We start from the raw sequence: 21196 nt of genomic DNA, 5'->3' as shown, positions 1-21196 counted from the left end.
AAAATGCAGGAAGACGTGTGTGTGCCTCACGGAGTGATATGTAGGGTGTTTTACTGCATACTTATTCAAGTCACAGGAAAAAGAACAAGGCAGATCCTTATGGAATGCAGGGAGTCATGAGGGCTGAGGAAAAGGCTCTAGAAGGTGGCTTTTGCTCAGTGGCATTCAAAATTGCCAAACAAATGGATGAAACCATATTACGTGATTTTCCTTCGATGAGTTATCACACATTCTATGCTTATAATTCAGTGAAGTTTTGCAGATATTTTGTCACGAGTTCTACCACACAAATCCCAAGAATAATGGAAGGTAGAAATGATACATTTTATGGAATGAAAACACAGACTCAGAAAAAAACTGACCTACCCACAGTCGCAAATTTTAAATGTCACAGAATTGGGACATTTAAAGTTTCTCAGACTCCTCATACCCAGCATCACATACTGTATTTGGAACTTAATTATGCGTTTTTTACTTAATACTGAGAAATTTGCTTAAATGAAGTTCCATGACTCTCTTTAAGATTTTAAATGTAGCTTTTGTCTAAACTCCTTGTTCACACACGTTGAAACTTATTTATAAAATTCATAAATGATCAAAGTTAACTATAGCACTATTCAAATAGCATAATGTACCATGACCATGACTGGAGAAATTTTTTGATATTCCTCACCTTTGCCAAGCCCATGTGAAAGTCTCTTTAAATGAGAAATGGTGGGCTAAAATGTAATTATATTATTTAATATTGGTTATATTGGAAGAAATACTACTGAGATATCAGGATACTCATAATTGAGAAAATTCTAAATTAAACAAAAACAGAAGTTCCAAGTCATTGATTTCATCCATAAATGTTATACTTCTTACTTGAAGGTCTAAATTTAGTTTATTATTTCACTAATTCTACTTTCACTGTAATTATAAAAATAGTTCTTACCTTTGTTCAGGCACATAACTAAGAAAATTATCTCTAATTATCTAATCAATGTTGCACAGAATAAAACTAGCTCTGAAGTAGAGTGATTCTAGTGAAGTTTTCATGATCTGTGGAAACACTGCTTAAGCCAAAGTTATACTATTTCCAGCCAAATGACTCTGAATTTGAAACTAAGTTGGCAAATTTCATGCTTGTGGAAAGCTAGAGCATTAATATTTCGTTTTAATGGATAGCCTCGCTTGCCTATCTGGATGGTCTCTGGCAGATGTAATGACCTCAACATTTATTTCCCATCCAGTTGGATTTCCTTGTCTATACCACTTTAGTTTTCACCCTGTTTCTAATGACAAAAGATACCATCATTCCCTTGCTCTTTAGTAAGTTTAACTTAAATATACTTTCTCATTTACTTTAGTCTGTCCCTGCGGGTCTCTAGTTATTACTATTTTCATTTGAATCTCTCCTCCTCCTCCTCAACCCTCTTACTGCCTAATTTCTATGATTGCTGGAATATTTATCAATTTATATGCTTTCTCTAGAATAAGTAGAGCCACTTTTTCTCCTTTCCTCTTCACTCCATGTAAATCCCATAGGAGCAGACTTTGTGTGTTAGCAGAGCCCACTTTGGGGAATGACCCTAAGGTTGGGAGCTAAGCAGGTAAAATGGAATATTCCGCAGGTATGGTGCAGATGACGCATTAGGGAAAATCAGGGTACAGTGGTAGAAGGATCATGGAATTTCGAGACAGGAAAGACTTTGATAATCACTTCACTGTTACAAGATTTTCTTTAAACCAAGAATATTCATTCTTGCCTCAAAATGGTAGCACTAATGACAGCAGAGGCCTCGATAAATGCCAAGCCCTTTCCCGATTCACCGTTTTGGTTTCATCACTGGGGGCTAGTTTTAAAACACTCTGGGCTGCCAATTATCCATGCAGTAACTTCTACCTTTCTGTTTTCTGCAGACATTACTGGTTATAGAATCACCACCACCCCAACAAATGGCCAGCAGGGATATTCTTTCGAAGAAGTGGTTCACGCGGATCAGAGTTCCTGCACATTTGAAAACCTGAATCCTGGCCTGGAGTACAATGTCAGCGTTTACACTGTCAAAGATGACAAGGAAAGTGTCCCTATCTCTGATACTATCATCCCAGGTAATGGAAAAATAAGCCTGTTGTCCTCAGAATGGCAGTTTCAGTAAGAGTGGGGATTAACATCTTAATCCCCAGGTGGCTGAGTGTGTCAAATATAGATGGGATTTATTTCTGACCTCCCAAACACACTCTTCAAAACCGTGAAGTCAAAGCAACTATTTGGACAAATGCTTGCTTTAACACTGCTTACTGTCTGTGCTTCACTGGGGTGCTGTCTGTTGCGATGAGTATGTAACGGAGTGGCAGTTGTGGCATTAACACCGAGTGTCTGCTCACGTGAAAATAGTAAAACAACGTCACGTGTGTCTATTCAGTACTGACAGGCTAAAAGTAATATGGTAGACGCATCCCATCAGGACATTTGTGCCTGGTTTCAGGGTCCAATTTTCCACTGCTGTCTATGAAAGAATACCTGTCTCTATACTCTGTATGTGAGCACTGAAATAGCACTTGATTGACACATCCAATTCTTCATCTGGCTGTTTCAATTCCTTCTTTTTTAAAATTGAAAAGAAAGAAACAGAAAGAACACACCTTCTGGGGGTTCTTTCTTATGGACTGAAACACAGCACTGCAAAGACCTATCCGGGGATAGGTTTGTTGTTTGTCCAAAATTCGGTTGTGACGGAATTGAAGCGGACAGATTGTGTTCCCCTTTGCACTTTTGGATCGAATGCTTTTAGTAATGCTAATTAAATAACTTTGATTATGAATTAAACAAAATATTGGCAATGGCCTTGGACTCAGGCCTGTTTTCCACCTGAATATGCGTTTAGATGGCACGTTTCACACCATATATTCATAATGTGTTAGCATTATGACCATATGTTGTCATGAGTTTTTGTAGGGGGACAGAAAAGAAAAAAAAAAGAAATTCATCAACCAATTAAAGAAAAAACTTCTTCATGCAAGCTTTATCTTCCTACTAAAAAAACATTGTTTTGTTTTTTTTAAACCATTGCTGATACTTCCTACAGATATTATGCCTGGATCGTAGGAATGGTTTTGACATCCTAAACAGGCCTATAATCTTTAGGAACCCGAGAGGTTCAAACTGTACTGTTTAGAGACATTTCCAAGATGCAAGAAAATCCCTAAGAATATTGTAACCTGTTTGATTCTCCCAGGGAAGCAAACTATTCATGATGCTCAGATAGTCGTTCAGATCATTTGGAGCAGATTGCATATTACCATCATTGCTTTCACATTCCATCAATTTTACTACTAGTAACCTGATGTACACTGCTTTATTTTTTCCTCTTTTTTGCCTCTATTTTTCTTTTGCCCCCCCTTCTTGCTTCGTAACTCAATAGAGGTGCCCCAACTCACTGACCTAAGCTTTGTTGATATAACCGATTCAAGCATCGGCCTGAGGTGGACCCCGCTAAACTCTTCCACCATTATTGGGTACCGCATCACAGTAGTTGCGGCAGGAGAAGGTATCCCTATTTTTGAAGATTTTGTGGACTCCTCAGTAGGATACTACACAGTGACAGGGCTGGAGCCGGGCATTGACTATGACATCAGCGTTATCACTCTCATTAATGGCGGAGAGAGTGCCCCTACTACACTGACACAGCAAACGGGTGAATTTTGAAAACTTCTGTGTTTGAGACACGGATGGTGTTGCATGCTGCCACCAGGCCCTGTGGTTAAATGTGGATGTTTCAGTGGAAAAGCCAGCAACTTGCCAAAGATTAAGAGAAGGTGGTTGGAGGAGGAAGGAAACATATGCAGATGCCAAACTATTTGGATGAAGACATATTCAAGTAGCCTTAAGTATGCTTTCATTTAAAGCACTAAAAGGTATACAGCTAAAGAAATGTAGATATCTGATCTAGTAAATACAACATGGCAAAGGTTAATTGAATTTGCAGACCTGTAATTTTTAAAAAATGATCTAACATTAATGCCACATTGTGTAATGAGCACCAGTTAATAAGAAATGGATGTCCAAAATGGACCCTTATGTGTTTCCTTCTACTCTTCGATAATCTCGACCATGTTCCTTTTTTATAGCTGACTGAAAACACATTGAAATGTAGGGTAGAGTGGAGGTAGAGAAAATAAAATCTGGAGCACTCTTAAGTTCCATTGCTATAGGGAGGTAAAGAAACTCCTCTTTTAACCTCAGTCTGGGGACAAGCATGCAACATTATAAACGTTCTCTGCCCTGCATGGTAAGAAACATGCTGAGAACGAATTTGCATGAACCCTCTTCACTTGTAAGTAGTGTTTACTGAATGGAATTGTAGCTCTAGTGGTCTTGCGTCAGGGGGAAGTTCAGGACCCTCTTGTCTTTTTGTCTGTGTGCATGTGTTTCTTTGGAAAGTACCGCTATGTTTCTCTTTGCTGTGTGGCAACTTGAGCCTGTTCAGCCTGGGATAAAATAATCTTCAGTGGTATTAATAGCGTACTTAAGATCAACATATTTGAAAGTGTATGAAAATCATTAAGATAAATTGATGGCAGAAAGGTTAAAGGGGCCTAACAGTACTAGGTGTAGTGGTTTATTTTTAACAGTACAATTGACCCTTAAACAACATAGGGATTGGGGCGCTGACCACCCATGCAGTCAAAAATCCATGTATAACTTTTGACTCCCCCAAAACTTAATTACTAATAGCCTGTTGTTGACTGGAAGCCTTCCTGATAACATCAACAGCCGATTAACACATATTTTGTACGTTATACAAATTACGTACTATTCTTATAGTAAAGTGAGCTAGAGAAAAGAAAGTGTTAAGAAAATCATAAAGAACAGAAAATACATTCAGTATTTATTTTTAAAAATCCACCTAGACTCAGGCAGTTCAAACCTGTTTTGTTCAAGGGTCAACTATAGTTTACTCTCATTTAGATTAGCTTTAGATGAAACTGTTTGCATGATTGTTACTTGTTTCCTTCATGCATGAAATATTGTTTTTACATTGCCAGCTACTTCTGTTAGCTTTCATTTTAAAATTGCATTAACTTAAGTCTTCCTTCTTCTTGGAAACCAGCTGTCCCTGCTCCCACTGACCTGCGATTCACCAATGTTGGTCCAGACACAATTCGTGTCACCTGGGCCCCACCTCCATCCATTGAATTGACTAACATCCTGGTGCGGTACTCACCTGTGAAAAATGAGGAAGACGTTGCGGAGTTGTCAATTTCTCCATCAGACAACGCAGTTGTCTTAACAAGTAAGAGGTCAAATGTATCTGTTCAGTAAATACTAAGCTAGAGCGTAAGGAAAGAATTCCGAGTGCTCATGTTTGGAGCAAATAAGATCAAGACAACTACAACAGAACTACGAACTGAACTCCAAAGCTGACCTGCAGCTATGTAAATTTTGAAACATGTCATGTTTATTGTTATTTTAATACATCTTTAATATCTACAACTTTTTAAAAATTATGGTGGAAAAACACCAGCAATGAAGTCTGAAGACTTCAAACAAGTTATGCTTCCAAATAAGCACATAAAAAATAATGAATATCAAGAGAAATTATATGACTAAATGTGACTGTTCAGAGAGGATGAAGATTAAAAATAATGTCACCATATCTGTTTTATTCTCTCTCCCTTCCCCCCACCCCCAGTGTCAGCAGGGACTCTAGTTAGCATTTGAAAACATGGAAACAGTGACTGGTTACTCAGGATAGACCAGGATGCTCCTTTGAAGAGAGAGCCAGTTTAATTTGTATTTCAAAAAGAATCTGTTAGCAAGATTTCTCTGAAGGCTGAGGACTTAGAAAACAACTGCCATTAAAATAACAACAATTTATGGAAATTGTCTCTTTCTAGTTCCTACTCTTTTGAAATAGATAGCTTTTATTAAAGGAAGTATAAGTGGGCTACTACGTGGTGCTGTGTTTCCAGCCGATGTTGCTTTTCAGTATTTTCATGAGGGGACAAATAGCTCACATTTAGGTCCATTACCAAATGACGGTATGAAAATACTGTCATTCAGACATTTTTTAAGAGAGTGAAAGACAGCTCAGCATACCACCACAGTTTGGGTTTCCCCTTTCGTGGCTGAGGGCCAGAGCATCTTCGTATCTGCCTATCCGTGGGACGGTTGTTTCCCTTCTGAAGTACTTCGAATCAGTAGTTACATCACCTAATACAGAAGCCCCTGCTTCAGGAACCCCGTCTGCCCCACCTTAAGCCACAGACCTGGCACATGTCCAGCCTGTGTTCTAAGATCTTATTCTAGATCCTACTCTAGATTTCAAGGTAGCCATTTCCCCCCAGAGTAGCCATCATTACCCTGTTTTACAGATAAAACAGCTGGGGTGCCCAGTGGTCAAGTAAATGGCCCCTGGCCGAGCAGAATGGAGGAAAGTGAAGTCCAAGCACTCAGCACAGGCCTCTGCAGAAAGGCTGAGGGGGAGATGATATGGAAGGGATTGGGGTTTAATGAGCAGGTGTTCAACGGTTAGATACCTTACTCTGTACCTTTTGGTTCTTCAACATGAGAGGCTATCTGGGAATGTATATTTGAATTTTTACGTATTCTGCTCTCATCTTAATGTGGCAGAACCAAAAGTTAATTGTTAAGACCATTGGCCATGGACCAGGTCAACCCCCGTATGGCCTTGGGCAAGTATATCAAAGAAGTTAACTTCTTCGTGCCTCAGTTTTCTCATTCATAAAATGGGAACAATCGTAAACTAAACTTTTGGAGGTAATAGATTTATTCATTATCTTGAATAGGGTGACAGTTTCACCAGTGTCTGCATATATCAAAACCTGCCAAAATGTACACTTAAAATATGCGCAGTTTGTTATAAACTTTAGAAAAAGTAGCGAACTACCTCACTGGGTTGCTCTGAGGAATAAATGATAAGCCACAGGGCCAGGTTGTCACATAACCTCAACAGACTCTCTGTGAAGTGGATGACAGAAATGTTACTATGCTACAGCAACTCCATCTGATTGCAGATCAGGCTGAGTGACACTCACACAGGCTTAGAGATGTTACAGGGCAAGGTGACCCTTCCTTAGCCCATCTCCAGGTAGCCACATTCACTCAGGTGTAAGTAAGCTAAAGGACTGGACTCCTAGTTATTTTACAAGTGGAAATAGTCCCAGGGGAGCTTTGGTGTTTCCTGCTTTCAAGCACAATTTTACAATAAGTCCCACTTGCCTCTTCAGATCTCCTGCCTGGCACAGAATATGTAGTCAGTGTCTCCAGTGTTTATGAACAACACGAGAGCACACCTGTCAGAGGAAGACAGAGAACAGGTGAGTCACGTTGGCAATACGCTCATCAAGTAGCGTTCACCTACCAATTTTAAATAACAAAAATGGAATGCTACTTCTAAAAATGCATCTCCATCTGTTGTGGTGGGGATGGTGGTGTTTGTAGCCTTGTCATTACTTTCTGATCATTGGTCTTGAAAATTAAAAGACACCTTATTCAACTATCACCCTGACTTTCGATCTCTTAAGATCCTACTCTTTTTTTCCAGAGAACACTGAAATTAGTCCAGAAACTTTGTTGTCTATTATTCAGGGATGGGAAGCAGGCCTTCTCACTAGGAGGTTCTCTCTAATGGCTGAACCAACACTGTCGTTGTCATAAGTATTTCCCCTCTTTTACTAAGCCAACAAGTTTCTCTCTTTTTTTCTGCTTGATGGAATCTTCATTTACTATAAAAAGGAAGTTGAATTGAAGCCCATAATGTGATGTCCTGTCTTAAAGAGGAGTGCTTTTAATTTTTCCCTTAAAAAATACAGTTTAATATATCCATTAATTTACTTATTATAGTCCACTTGCTTCCAAAAAGGAGTTGTGATATCTCAATTTGGTTTGAGTACATTATTGAATAGAATAAGTAAATGTTATAACTGGAACAGAAATGTGTTGAAAGTCCCAGAGAAGTTACATGATTTGAATTTGAGATAAACTCCAAATTCTTGCTAATTTTTCTATACTCCACTCAATTCTCCACTGATGAGGAATTACTTGCATTGTAATTGGTCCAGAATAATGTCTTAGTTTTATGTTTGCCATCATTATCACCCTGTTGGCATATCAGTTCTCTTATGAGTATAGAAAGTTTCTTTGAGAGACAAAGACTTAGCTTGAGAGTGAGAAGCTGTCACTTTCAGAGATAAACTTATAAGATAGAAATACAGAATACTGAACATGGAGGCATTTACAAATGTCAATTTCCAGAATATCTTAAGCACCGAATTCTTCACATATGATCCAGAAACCTACTATAATGACACTTGGATTGCTCAGCAAAAGAAAGAGAGAAAGAAAAAGAGTGCTTGAGTTATCCATTTGGAACTGAGCCAGTTTATGATTTGGAACTTTATATGTGGCTTAGAACCAGCAAATAAATCATAACTTGAGGTTTATGGCAATGAATTGCGTTAATGAAAAAACAGAAACATTGGCTGTATGTTACTTTCCCGAAGTTTCTCACTTCCTCACCTGGTGGTGTCTTTTTTTTTTTTCCCCCCTCTCCCTCTCTCTTCCTCTCCTGGGTTGGAAAAACAGGTCTTGATTCTCCAACTGGCATTGACTTTTCTGATATCACTGCCAACTCTTTCACTGTCCATTGGATTGCTCCTCGAGCCACCATCACTGGCTACAGGATTCGCCATAATCCCGAACGCGCAGGTGGAAGACCCCGAGAAGACCGGGTGCCCCCCACTCGGAATTCCATCACCCTCAGCAACCTCAATCCGGGCACAGAATATGTGGTCAGCATTGTTGCGCTTAATGGCAGAGAGGAAAGTCCCCCACTGGTGGGCCAGCAGTCAACAGGTAACTTGTTTTCTGGTTTTCAAAAAAACGCAGGGCGCTTTCCTATGCAGGTGACATCTCCTGTGAAATAGGTATGTGTTGCCTGAGTCATCATCTCTTAAAAAACAGACTGGTTATGAGACATGGAGAGGGAAGTGAGAGACCACGTGGAGAAAAATCTCTTTCTTAGATTATATTAGAGAAGATACTTTTTTAATCTCAAGAAATTTCTCACCTGATTTAGATATTCATGCATTTTTAATAACTACAGTTTTATTCAAAATATAGAAAACGCTCTTTCAAATATACCTTAAAAACGTTAATTATTTTATTGCCATAGTGTCAAGGTTCTTAGGAGGTAGATGCTGAAGTACTTTGGGGAAAGGTATTATCATGGGATCTATACCCTAGTCTCAAGTGGATTAACAAAAAGACAGAGAGAGGCAAATGTTACCACATAGCAAATACCTATAGGAAGGGGATATGGGTGTTCATTATATTATTTTGTAGCTTTCCTGTTATTTAAAAGTTTTTCGAAATAAAAAGTTTAGGGTAAAAAGAAAACCATTCAACTGACATAACCATTTTATCAGAATTTGAATTGACTCCTTAACTCCTTACCCCGAATTGTTCATATTTAATCCTGCTAATATTGTATAGTATTTACATTATTATATTTAAATTATTATATTTAAAAAAATCACAGGGACAATTACCTGGAAAATGAACAAAGTGTGAATCTGGGCATTGTTTGAAAGTCGCGGACATAAGAATTTTTCTTTGCCTTTTCTAGTTTCTGATGTTCCAAGGGACCTGGAAGTTGTTGCCACAGCCCCCAACAGCGTAATGATCAGCTGGGAAGCTCCTGCTGTCACAGTGAGATATTACAGGATCACCTATGGAGAAACAGGTGCGTTAGCAAAATGCTATTTCACACTCTAATCAAATCAGATTGTATCGTGGGAAATCTGAAAGCCCAACAGTGAACACGTAATTAAAGAAAGTTCCTTGTTTTTTCCAAGAAAAAATGGAAAATATGCACAATATAATTGGTAGCAAAATCAAGATAAAAAGTTGTTTGTATAATCCTAGAGAGAGAACAGAAGATCTGAGGAAGAAAGGACCGCAAATTCACATATATATCATCAGTGGTGAAATAATAAGTCATTTGCATTGTTCTTTTTACTTTTCTGCATTTTCAAATTTTTATTTAATATGAATATATTCTATTAAAATTTTGAAAAAGGAACACAGTTTATGCAATCCCAGGTCGAGGATTTCTTTTCCCTTTTCATGTTAATCCACAGCTCTGACTTTTTAAAGCCGGAATGTTAAAATATCATTAACTGCCATTTTGTCCCTGTTTTTCCCAACTTACCAAGGTTTACCACATGCATAAATAGACACAGGTTTCTGTTCACGCCATGTTAATAGCACTTTCCTAAAGGGAATAAGCAAAGGTATGACTTACATGATGCTCTCAATATGTGGATTCAGTTACTCAGCAATTCCAAAGTATCTGTCAGTCTGTTGGATTTTGACAAACCTCTTTTCAAACAGGAGGAAACAGCCCCGTCCAGGAGTTCACTGTGCCTGGGAGCAAGTCTACAGCTACCATCAGTGGCCTTAGACCTGGAGTAGACTACACCATCACTGTTTATGCTGTCACTGGCCGAGGGGACAGCCCAGCAAGCAGCAAGCCAGTTTCCATTGATTATCGAACAGGTAGCCACTCCTCCTCTGGGATCACACAGGCATATTTACTCAGATGGTTTGTACAATGTTCTCCTAAGGGATTTCCCTCACTGTGAAATTGACTTTTCTCTATGAAATTGACTACAGCTAATTGTTTTGAGCCAGATGTACAAAGAAATACCCCCAAGGGCAAGGATTTTTGTCTGTTTTATTAATTGAGTAGTCCCCGTGCCTACAATAGAGACAGACATAGAAGGTGTTTCATAAATATTTGTTAATAAATGAATGAGTGAAAATAAAGTAATAAGATAAATACTGAATTAGAATGTAGTTTCTTTGTGAATGAAGTAGCCATCTTGGAAGTAGGTAATGGTATTGAGAGGCTTTGCCCACCTCCCAAAAGCTATCTTTGTTTCTGCGAAAGAAATAGTTGGGGGTCATTAATTATAATAAGAGATTATCCAGTAGGTACCAGAACCGGAGAGAAGGACACATCCAGGCTTGTTTCCACAGACTGTGGCTTCACTGGTTTCTCCTTCCTTTTATTTGTAGAAATTGACAAGCCATCCCAGATGCAAGTGACTGATGTTCAGGACAACAGCATCAGTGTCAGGTGGCTGCCTTCGAGTTCCCCTGTTACTGGTTACAGAGTGACCACCACTCCCAAAAATGGCCTGGGACCAACAAAAACTAAAACTACAGGTCCAGGTAAGAATTGCCAGCATCTCACATGCACCAGGAAAAACAGAGCAGGCCCACACCGCATGCTTTTTAAGCAAATAGCCACCTACTCTGAGTACTATGTATTTTTATATCATGATGTCAAACTTTCCCCATCTGTGAATCCAGGGCTCAAGATTGTTATTCCCTCCACAGAATTTTTAGGATAAGTGCAGTTCTGTTTTCACATTCACAGCCCTGTTTGATGGTGTGGACATCCTAAATTATGAACTTTACCTTTGCGGTTTTGTTTACCACGCGTGCCAAGAAGAGAGAGAAGGTCTAACTCATTTTTCAGGATCTTTTCAGCCCTTGTTTGTTTTTTTATATAAAATACTTGTGAAATTAGGATCCTAAGGCAATGTCTTTTTCTTTTTTTCCTCAAATACAAGTGAAAATTTATTTAGAAAGTCACAGAGGTAAAAAAAGTGAGCCAGCTGCACTTCGTGGGCTCAGGAAACAAATCACAGAGGCAGAAGAAGAGCTGTTGGAGTTTTAGAGGAAAGAGAGAGATATATATCACCACGGGGTACTTATCTTTTAGTGTGACTTTATTGCAATATGACAGTTTGTATTAGCAGTGAACATGTGTGTCCAAGAGGAAATCCATGTCTGACTCGTCCATACTTTCCCGATAAATCTGCCAATGAAAGTATAGGCCCCCACATATTTCCTCCCCAAATCTGAACGTCACTTGGATGACCTTCCAGTGGATGACATAGATGCTGCATTTGTTTTTCACTCCCATTGCAGATCAAACTGAAATGACCATCGAGGGCCTGCAGCCCACAGTGGAGTATGTGGTTAGCGTCTATGCTCAGAATCAAAACGGGGAGAGTCAGCCTCTGGTCCAGACTGCAGTAACCAGTACGTAACCAGAGCTCAGTTTCCATTTTCAAAGTCATATTTTGTTCTTAGGTGTCTGAATGCCCTCTGCATGTCATTTGTGATCATACATGGGGAGAGCCGACTTGCTGGTTAGTTTGTAGGCTGAGGCCTATACAGACATTTTTTTTCTTCTCAGTGCCAAGCAGCGAACACATAGGGAAAGAAGTTGTGGCACCAAGTATAGTTAGTTGCTGTGCTTTAATTTTCTTTTGCTCACATGGCCTCAGCAAAATCTTATTTGCCAATAGCACGTCTACAAAATATTTTGCCAGGACTGTCTTTTCTACAACCGGATGGTAAAGTTGATTCGAAGTGTTTCTTCTGAAGCTATTACGTTCAGAGCATCTGCAGGACTGTGGCTGCACCAGTGTTGAATGTAAATACTTAAAGGGGGTGGGATGGGAGAGAAGAGTTAAAGGAAGACTTATAACAATGGAAATCTAACATTGAAAATCAACTTTACCACTTCCAAGGCATAGAAAATCCAGGTCTGTGAGCCTAACATCACATCGCAAAAACAAATTTTGGTAGAATTATCTTAAAATTAACACAAGTAAATCCTCTTGGTGAGGACATTTTGCAGGGTGCCTACACATCTCGGGAACACCTGCTTTAATTAAGTGATGCGACATTAAATATTTTCTAAATCAAAAATACTTTGACATGTGTCAGGTAATTTTCTATGTAATAATGGGTTAATTGGAATTTAATTCATCAGAAAATGGTATCTGCAGAACTGCTTTGCACGTTATAAAAATGCTTATTTCACAACTTGCTTTTCACATAACCTCTTACCATTAATTTGCCTAACAGACATTGATCGCCCTAAAGGACTGGCATTCACTGATGTGGATGTCGATTCCATCAAAATTGCTTGGGAAAGCCCACAGGGGCAAGTTTCCAGGTACAGGGTGACCTACTCAAGCCCTGAGGATGGAATCCATGAGCTATTCCCTGCACCTGATGGTGAAGAAGACACTGCAGAGCTGAAAGGCCTCAGGCCTGGTTCTGAGTACACCGTCAGTGTGGTTGCCTTGCACGATGATATGGAGAGCCAGCCCCTGATTGGAACCCAGTACACAGGTATATCGTTAACTGCACCACTGGGTGCTCATGGGAGCAGAGGCTTTATGCCTGCTGAATGAATTATACTTTATCAGGCTATTGATTCCCACGTAAGGGGGAAGAAAAGAAAAGGAAAGGCCCTCTTTAAGAGGAATAGTACTAAACAATGAAGTTTAGGGAATATTTAGATGAAGTCTAATAAACAGACATTTTGGAGTAGCTTGGCTTACAACCAAGGCCAGAAAGCAAGATGTTTGAAGATAAGTCTAAAATTGTGGATTAGTCCCTAAGCTATTCCTCCCTGTGGCTATACTCACTGTGTATAAAGGAAAGAAGTCTGGCATCCTAGAGCTTACTCTAAAAAAGGAGCCCCAGATGGGCCATTCATAGCAGCATCATTCTGGGAACATGTGGGTAAGACCTTCCCTCTCCGGGTTGATATCATGTGCTCGGTATATAATTTGCTTAAAGAATTGAGAATCAGACACATAGGGCAAATGCTTTCCACAGTACTTTATTATCTGGTGCTTTGTTTCTGAAGCACAGGGGAATGCTAAAGATGTGTCCTCGTGACAGCGTAAACCCTGGAGGTGACAGTCTGTGTCATTGCTCTTTGCTTCTCTTTTCTGCTTCTGTTATGATCCAATTTTCTAATGCTGCACCACAGAGAATACTTCAGTTTAGCAGAGATATCTGCCACGGGGTCCAAATAAAGAGAATAAAAACATAATTCTAACTTTTAGGGTATGGAATACTGTGTGAAATCATTTTCCATACCAATACAATTTATATAGGAAAAGGGATATTGCTCATCTTTCTATATAAATGGAAAAATCAATCTCAATGGGCCAATAAGTCATTCTGACTTAAAAAAAAAAAATCTTTAAGGGAAAGCAAAAACATCTTCTAAAAACCTAGTCTTCTAGAATGCTGACATTTTCTTGTGTTTCCAGTGATTCTGAGCATTGGTGAATATACAACATTTTTTCCAGAAAACATTTTCTTTATTTTGCATCCCTTCTTGTACTTTCTTGTACCGAATCTTTGATCAGGGAACCCACCTAACCAAAGACAAGCACAATCTAGTCTACTTCTTGGAATTCACTTTATTTTCCATCTTCCCCATTTCCTGTAAGATAACCTCTAACCAATGACCATCCCGACAGCCATTCCTACACCAACCAACCTGAAGTTCATTCAGGTTACACCAACGAGCCTGACTGCCCAGTGGACAGCACCCAATATTCAGCTCACTGGGTATCGGGTGCGGGTGACCCCCAAGGAGAAGACAGGCCCAATGAAAGAAATCAACCTTGCTCCCGACAGCTCCTCTGTGGTTGTATCAGGACTCATGGTAAGAAGTGTGCTTTTTCATTGCAATAAGGAAGTAGGCAGTCTCTTACACAGTTTAAGGTGGTGGGAATATAATATCATAATAAATCTAATAGTAGTCTGCCCCAGCCATCAAATCAGCTTACTGTAATTGTATATCAATTTTATAAAAAATCACTTTGGATGTTGAACAGCTCTTTAAATGTATTCTGTTTATTTTAAAAGGTTATATGTGGGTGGGGACAATTTATATATCTACAGGCTGAATGCATACACCTACTTAAGTTACTATGCATTTTCTGAACTCTGTTACTTTGGCAGGGGATATTCTCCAGTTTGTACCAACCCAGCCTGACCCTATCTTTATTAACAGTTCTAGTCCTTCTGGACCTGCGTGCAAAAAATGAGCCAGGAGCCTAGGAGATTGATGTACAGTTTAACATTAGCCCAGTTCCAGAAGCAACTACAGAAAGAGGGTTCAGAGATAGAATAGAGACTTCTCTTTACATCCCTATGATCAGAAAAATTTGTTGTTTATACCTATTAGTTCATAAGGGACAAAAACAGGCTAATACCCATTTTCCTCATTTTGTATCAGTTTAGTGTAAGTATGTAAGTGATGGCTTACTTGGGCTTAACCTCTGAGGGCATTTTAAAATTCATGTAATTTAAATTTGTTGTTGATTGCCTGTAGTGTAGGAACAAAATTAATCTAGGAAATTATAATGCTGTAGGTTTTCTTAGTTTTTTTTTTTTTTTTCTTTTCTTTTATAACCATGTTGTTTTTCTAATGCTGGAGTGAAAATCCCTGGGCTTCCCATTGCTAAAGCTTACTGTGCCCTTCTTTCTAGGTGGCCACCAAATATGAAGTGAGTGTTTATGCTCTGAAGGACACTTTGACAAGCAGACCAGCTTATGGAGTTGTTACTACTCTGGAGAGTGAGTAATCAAACTTTTTAGTATCCAAAAGCATTCTGTATAAATAAAAATTAAAGAATGGTAAATGATTTTCTAGATCCCTAAGTTATCCATGGAATGATTCCCAATCTGGGATTTGATTTCCTCACCCACCCCTTTGACTTAACCATTGTCACCTTTTATGCACCCCTCCCCCACAGAGTGGTCTAGGGGTCCACAAAGGGGATCATTTCATAATGTTAAAATATTCGTGTTATGAACGAGGACTAACATGTAATTTATGCTCTACTTGTTGGAATTTGCTTTTATAGAGTTAAGTTTGGGGGGTACATGCCGCCTTCTACTGTATCTTAACAGCGCAGAAGTATTGGACAGAATTGGGCTCAGACTCTAGTCTTCTGCCATATCAATAACTCATGATATGCTCTTTCAGAAATCATATAGTGTCAAAGTTTCCTCATCTACAAAGTAAGGGGTGGTGTTTCATCTGTTGAGAGAAAAAATATGAAGCCCTATAAAAATGACAAAATACCAGCAGTACATGTATATATTATTCCTAGCTGGCCATATGATTCTAACTCCTACCACACATATGGTACATTTTAATAAGTTAATAATTTTAACATTTATTGGGGGATTTATAGATACTATGAAACTCGCCTTGGGAACCACTGATAATATCTGTAACAAGTGTTTTTTAGTTCTTCAAAACAAAAGGTGAATATTTTTATGTTTCTAATTACTGTCAACCTTTCTCTCTGGATGCTGCAGGAGAAAATATATACATTGCCATGTTTAGAAATGGATGTATTTTGTGTATAATAAAGGAAGATTTTAAAATATCACCACCTTACCTCTATGAACTAGCCAGGCATTAATCTCTGGCTATGATCCCATGCAGATGTCAGCCCTCCAAGAAGGGCTCGTGTGACAGATGCTACTGAGACCACCATCACCATTAGCTGGAGAACCAAGACTGAGACAATCACCGGCTTCCAGGTTGAAGCCATGCCAGGGAATGGCCAGACTCCAGTTCAGAGAACCATCAGTCCAGATGTCAGAAGCTACACCATCACAGGTCAGGGACCTCACGGGACTGACCATGCTTGTTCGCTGCTGCTCGCCACATAGATGAGCTTATTATTCTAGCACTTGCACTGATTAAATTTATTTTCAGCATTTTATGATAACCCAGCTCTATTATGTAAAAACTTATTTTCAAACCATGATCAGAAATAGTTTTGTCCTTTGAATGCCTGATTTTATTTAATGTTTGCCAGAGAAATGACATGTTCTATTCATCATTTTGGTTTTAATCAATGTATCCTTTCTTATATTAAAAAAGTGGTAATGTAATGCTTAAACCAAAAGAAACTTAAAATAGTTTGTCATTGGCCCTGGCCGAGTAGCTCAGTTGGTTAGAGCATCAAACCAATACACCAAGGTTGTGGGTTTGAATCCTGGTCAGGGCACATATAAGAATGAACCAATGAATGCATAAGTAAGTGGAACAACAATTTGATATTTCCTTCTCTCCCTCACTCCAAAAATCAGTAAATAAAGAAATGATTTGACATTAGCAAAGATTATGAAGCATAATTAAATTTAAAAAATCAAACAGCACATTCACAAAGGTCAAATTTGTAGTCAGAGTATATTCAGTATCTGGGTTAATTCAAGTTTCTTTGAGATTTAAAGTTCTGATTGCAGTTACCAATCAAAGACCATCTGATTATGATGAAGAGAAAACACTCAATAAGTACTTGCCCCTCATTCTCCAAGAGGGCCACTTCAGACGTAGCATTTTTGTATTTTCAGATTTATTTTAGCCACTGTCTTTGTATGCATCAGCGATTTTTCCTCTGAGAGAGGTTTCTCGTGAACAGTCAATACCCACGCCACGCTCTGATTTACTGTTCCAATGTGACCCATTTATGTGGTCCATATACAGACAGGGTAATAGAGAAACCATGAAAATTGCAAATGAGTTTGAGACGTCCTAATAAATCAAGATCTGATAAAAATCATCTCTTCACAAATCCCAGGTTTACAACCCGGCACTGACTACAAGATCTACTTGTACACCCTGAATGACAATGCCCGGAGCTCCCCGGTGATCATCGACGCCTCCACTGGTAACTATCCTTTCTGCTGAAGAAATGCCACTGACCTCTACGTGGTCAGTCCTGTGAACTTAAGAAACAAAAATGAGGCCGATATTTTTGTCTTAAAGATCATAGTGAATCATTTTTACAGCTTACAGAACTCTCTGATTCTGTTCATAAGGACTGGAAAAAGGGCACAGGAGTAATTTTCTCGGTTTTTCATTTCTTAGAGACTTAACTTTGGTTTCTTGTAGCCATTGATGCACCGTCCAACCTGCGTTTCCTGGCAACCACACCCAACTCCTTGCTGGTGTCATGGCAGCCGCCCCGGGCCAAGATCACTGGTTACATCATCAAGTATGAGAAGCCCGGCTCCGCTCCCAGAGAAGTGGTCCCGCGGCCCCGCCCTGGTGTCACAGAGGCCACTATTACTGGTATTACTGCTTCCATGCTACTGTTTTTCCTCCTTATTCCCTGGGACACAAAGTGCTTAGCAGACTCCAGCTGTGTCTGCAATGCTTTACCAGGAGAACAGAAGCCCGTTGCTGATAGCTCCCCCAAAGCATTTTCTGTATAGGAGCTACAGAGCTCAGTACATCTCAAACGGCATGAAGTCATATAAAAGGAGTAATATTCTGATGCTGCCCTAATGGCATGACTAAAATCTCTTTATTTGCTATACATCTGCCAGGTACTTGTCAGTCCAGTTCTAGAAAACATACATAGTTCAAGGCAAACTAGCTAATTTAAGCCTCTCCTCTCACTCAACTCCCTAAAGAGCTGATGATTTTGTAGGAGGTGCCAGAGTTCCACTCATTGCCCTTCATGAGGCAAAGTGATTCCCAGCTCTGCATAGTAGAGAGAATGCCTGGCTCGGGGATTCAGAGTTGTCCATTTCAGTGGGAAAGGTCACGGGCCTCTGGTATTATATTTCTCCAAGAGATTAAGTTTTCAAATTATGTGTTAGGGTATCATCTGGAGAACACACTGGTACCAGAAGGAGACACTGTTGTTTTGTTTGTTTTAGAAACTTTGGGGACAGGAAAATAAAATCAGATATGGGAACAGTTGAATCGGATGCTTCCTCTAGGCCCTCCATAAAGGTTGTTCATTGTCTCCTGCAGAGCACTTAACCCGGTTGTCTCACTTTTCATTGATCCTTCACCGAGGGCCATCTGGTTATTAGGCTTGAGCAGATCCATGGATATCATCTTCAGTGATCTCTCCCAAATGTGCATTCCACTGGAGGTGTACAATGCTGATAGATTTTTTTGGAATTCAAAAAGGCAGATAGATCATATGCTAAAAGAATGCCCGGGAAAATTTAGCATGCAAGTGCCTATCCAGGTGTCCTATTTGATGGTAAAATCATTAATTTGCTCAGTGGCCATCACATGCAGAGTATTTGGATGTTTATGGAAGAAAAGCAAAGTCAATTTTACCTTTCAAGAGTCCAGCAGCCCGAGGCAGTGAAGACGCTTGCTCCCCAGGAGTGTCTCCTGATGAGATCAATTTCCACTTGACTAGCTGAGCCCACAGACATAATGTGATAATCTGTCTGTCCTTCCATCAGGTCTGGAACCAGGAACTGAGTACACAATCCAAGTCATTGCCCTTAGGAACAACCAGAAGAGTGAGCCTCTGATTGGGAGGAAAAAGACAGGTAAAGAAAGATCACTTTCAGGGTAATGGGGAGACAGGAAAAAAACTAATTAAATTACAAATGATTTCTTTTGCAGTGAAAAGCTTCTCCAGGTTTCGATGCATGTCTCACGGAAATTTTGTCTTCTAACAGCATAGCATATATGTTGTGCTCTTTGATAGCAGGGATAACCTAACATAATCTGTTCAATCTTTTTTTCCTTAAAGTCATTTTATTTTTTTCTTAGCCAGTCAAAATACAGACTTTTATTCACCTTTGAAACGTTCAAAAGAGATATAAAAATATAAAAGTGAAATGACTATCATTGCTATTTATCTATACCTTTTTTTGAAATTAAAAATGCTTAATATTATTTGGTTTCTGAAAGTTGGAGCTAAAGAATGTCTTACTTTTTCTTCCAATTAGTTTAATTTGAAGAAAATGCTATGTTTATGCTGTTAGAGTTTAAAAAACAAACATGTATGTATTTTTATCTATTTTTACCATTTCAAACCATGAACCATTGAACCAAACCTCTGGAATTCTCATACCCCAGATGCTGACATAATTAGTGTGGATTCTAGTCCTTAAAACATGATTCTCAAAAGAAAAGAAAAGCATTTCAATTCCATGAGGCCTCATTTGAGCAGAGGCAGCTTCACTGGGGCTCAGTGGTATAAAGCTTTGTGTGTATGATAAATTCATACTAACACTTTTTTCATTATAAACTCTATAGAAATCTTTGAGAAACAAGTCATAAAGATTTCTTTCTGAAAAAAGTGTTTTGTGATCTAAGAACTGCTAATTTGCCAGGAGCTTTGATCAAATCAATAAACAGTCTTTGTTGCCTGAATTGATAATGACTACTGCTGGTACTTCTGGGAGCTTAACACGCTTTGCTTTTTTGGCTCTAACCTCTCTTGGCTAGATGAGCTTCCCCAACTGGTAACCCTTCCACACCCCAACCTTCAAGGACCAGAGATCTTGGATGTTCCCTCCACAGCTCAAAAGACCCCTTCCATCACCAACCCTGGGTATGGCACTGGAAACGGTATTCAGCTTCCTGGCACTGCGGGGCAGCAGCCCAGTGTTGGGCAACAAATGATCTTTGAGGAGCATGGTTTTAGGCGGACCACACCGCCCACAACGGCCACCCCCATAAGGCATAGGCCAGGACCATATCTGCCGAATATAAATGAGGAGATCCAAATTGGTCATGTCCCCAGGGGAGACGTAGACCATCACCTCTACCCTCACGTTCTGGGACTCAATCCAAATGCTTCTACAGGACAAGAAGCTCTCTCTCAGACAACCATCTCTTGGACCCCATTCCAGGAAAGCTCTGAGTATATAATTTCATGTCATCCAGTTGGCACAGATGAAGAACCCTTACAGGTAATTAATTTTCTCTTTACATCTGACTGGGTGGCTTGGAAAGGAGGAAGCTAGAAAACTGAAGGCACCAAAGCTCATGTTAAGTGGCTGCATTTCCAGGGCCTCTTAGAAAGGTGGCTCACTTAAACCCTTAATTTTTAAAATTTTTATTTCAGTATGGTTCTACTTTGCAGCAGGGGGGACTACCAGAGTGTCATTAGCTTCTGTTTAGCAGAAAGAATGAAATCCTTTCCATTATTCACACCCATTTGAGGCTCCTTAGTAATATAGACAAAGAAATGATCCTAGAAAAGAGGGAGAAGTATTCTCTCTGAATTTTAATTTGTACCCAAAGCGCTAAAATGCCACCCTATGGTTTGTCCTTGAAGAGTCCCATTATCTACAATAGGTCTAAGGTGAAGGAACTTAGGTGAAGCTGTGCATATCCGCTGTTGTAAGTGATTGATTCTCTAACTAAAACTCTTATTCTTTCATTTGTCTTCCTGGGATCAATTTTATTGTGTTCTTAGTTTTAGAAAGGGGCAGAATTTTAAAAACTGGCTACAACTATGAAAGATTTATGAGCTTAGAAACTTGAGCTGGAGAATTTGC

The 21196-nt window shown here is 39.3% G+C and overlaps 1 protein-coding gene across 6 annotated transcripts in view; it reads left to right on the top strand.

The window, feature by feature from the left end:
• The window catches only part of FN1 (fibronectin 1), a 65192-nt gene that overhangs the window by 34546 nt on the left and 9450 nt on the right, over window positions 1-21196 (top strand). Inside the window, exons 24-39 of one of the 6 annotated variants that reach the window (XM_090283431.1) lie at window positions 1906-2097; window positions 5100-5282; window positions 7240-7329; window positions 8597-8866; window positions 9639-9755; window positions 10406-10570; window positions 11093-11248; window positions 12014-12127; window positions 12962-13231; window positions 14380-14567; window positions 15397-15484; window positions 16365-16541; window positions 17509-17598; window positions 17823-18002; window positions 19142-19231; window positions 20214-20605. In XM_090283431.1, the coding sequence (XP_090139557.1) occupies window positions 1906-2097; window positions 5100-5282; window positions 7240-7329; window positions 8597-8866; window positions 9639-9755; window positions 10406-10570; window positions 11093-11248; window positions 12014-12127; window positions 12962-13231; window positions 14380-14567; window positions 15397-15484; window positions 16365-16541; window positions 17509-17598; window positions 17823-18002; window positions 19142-19231; window positions 20214-20605 (2762 nt within the window). Of the gene's footprint in view, window positions 1-1905; window positions 2098-5099; window positions 5283-7239; window positions 7330-8596; window positions 8867-9638; window positions 9756-10405; window positions 10571-11092; window positions 11249-12013; window positions 12128-12961; window positions 13232-14379; window positions 14568-15396; window positions 15485-16364; window positions 16542-17508; window positions 17599-17822; window positions 18003-19141; window positions 19232-20138; window positions 20606-21196 lie in introns of all 6 variants that reach the window. The other 5 variants (XM_090283423.1, XM_090283459.1, XM_090283449.1 and 2 more) reach the window with 5 other exon arrangements.

This window comes from Furipterus horrens, unplaced genomic scaffold, assembly GCF_987537825.1.
Source record: "Furipterus horrens unplaced genomic scaffold, mFurHor1.1.pri manual_scaffold_1, whole genome shotgun sequence".
In the NCBI taxonomy this organism is placed as follows: Eukaryota; Metazoa; Chordata; class Mammalia; order Chiroptera; family Furipteridae; genus Furipterus; species Furipterus horrens.
The sequence above is the reverse complement of the archived record's forward strand: the minus strand, read 5'-3'. Positions and strand labels throughout refer to the sequence as shown.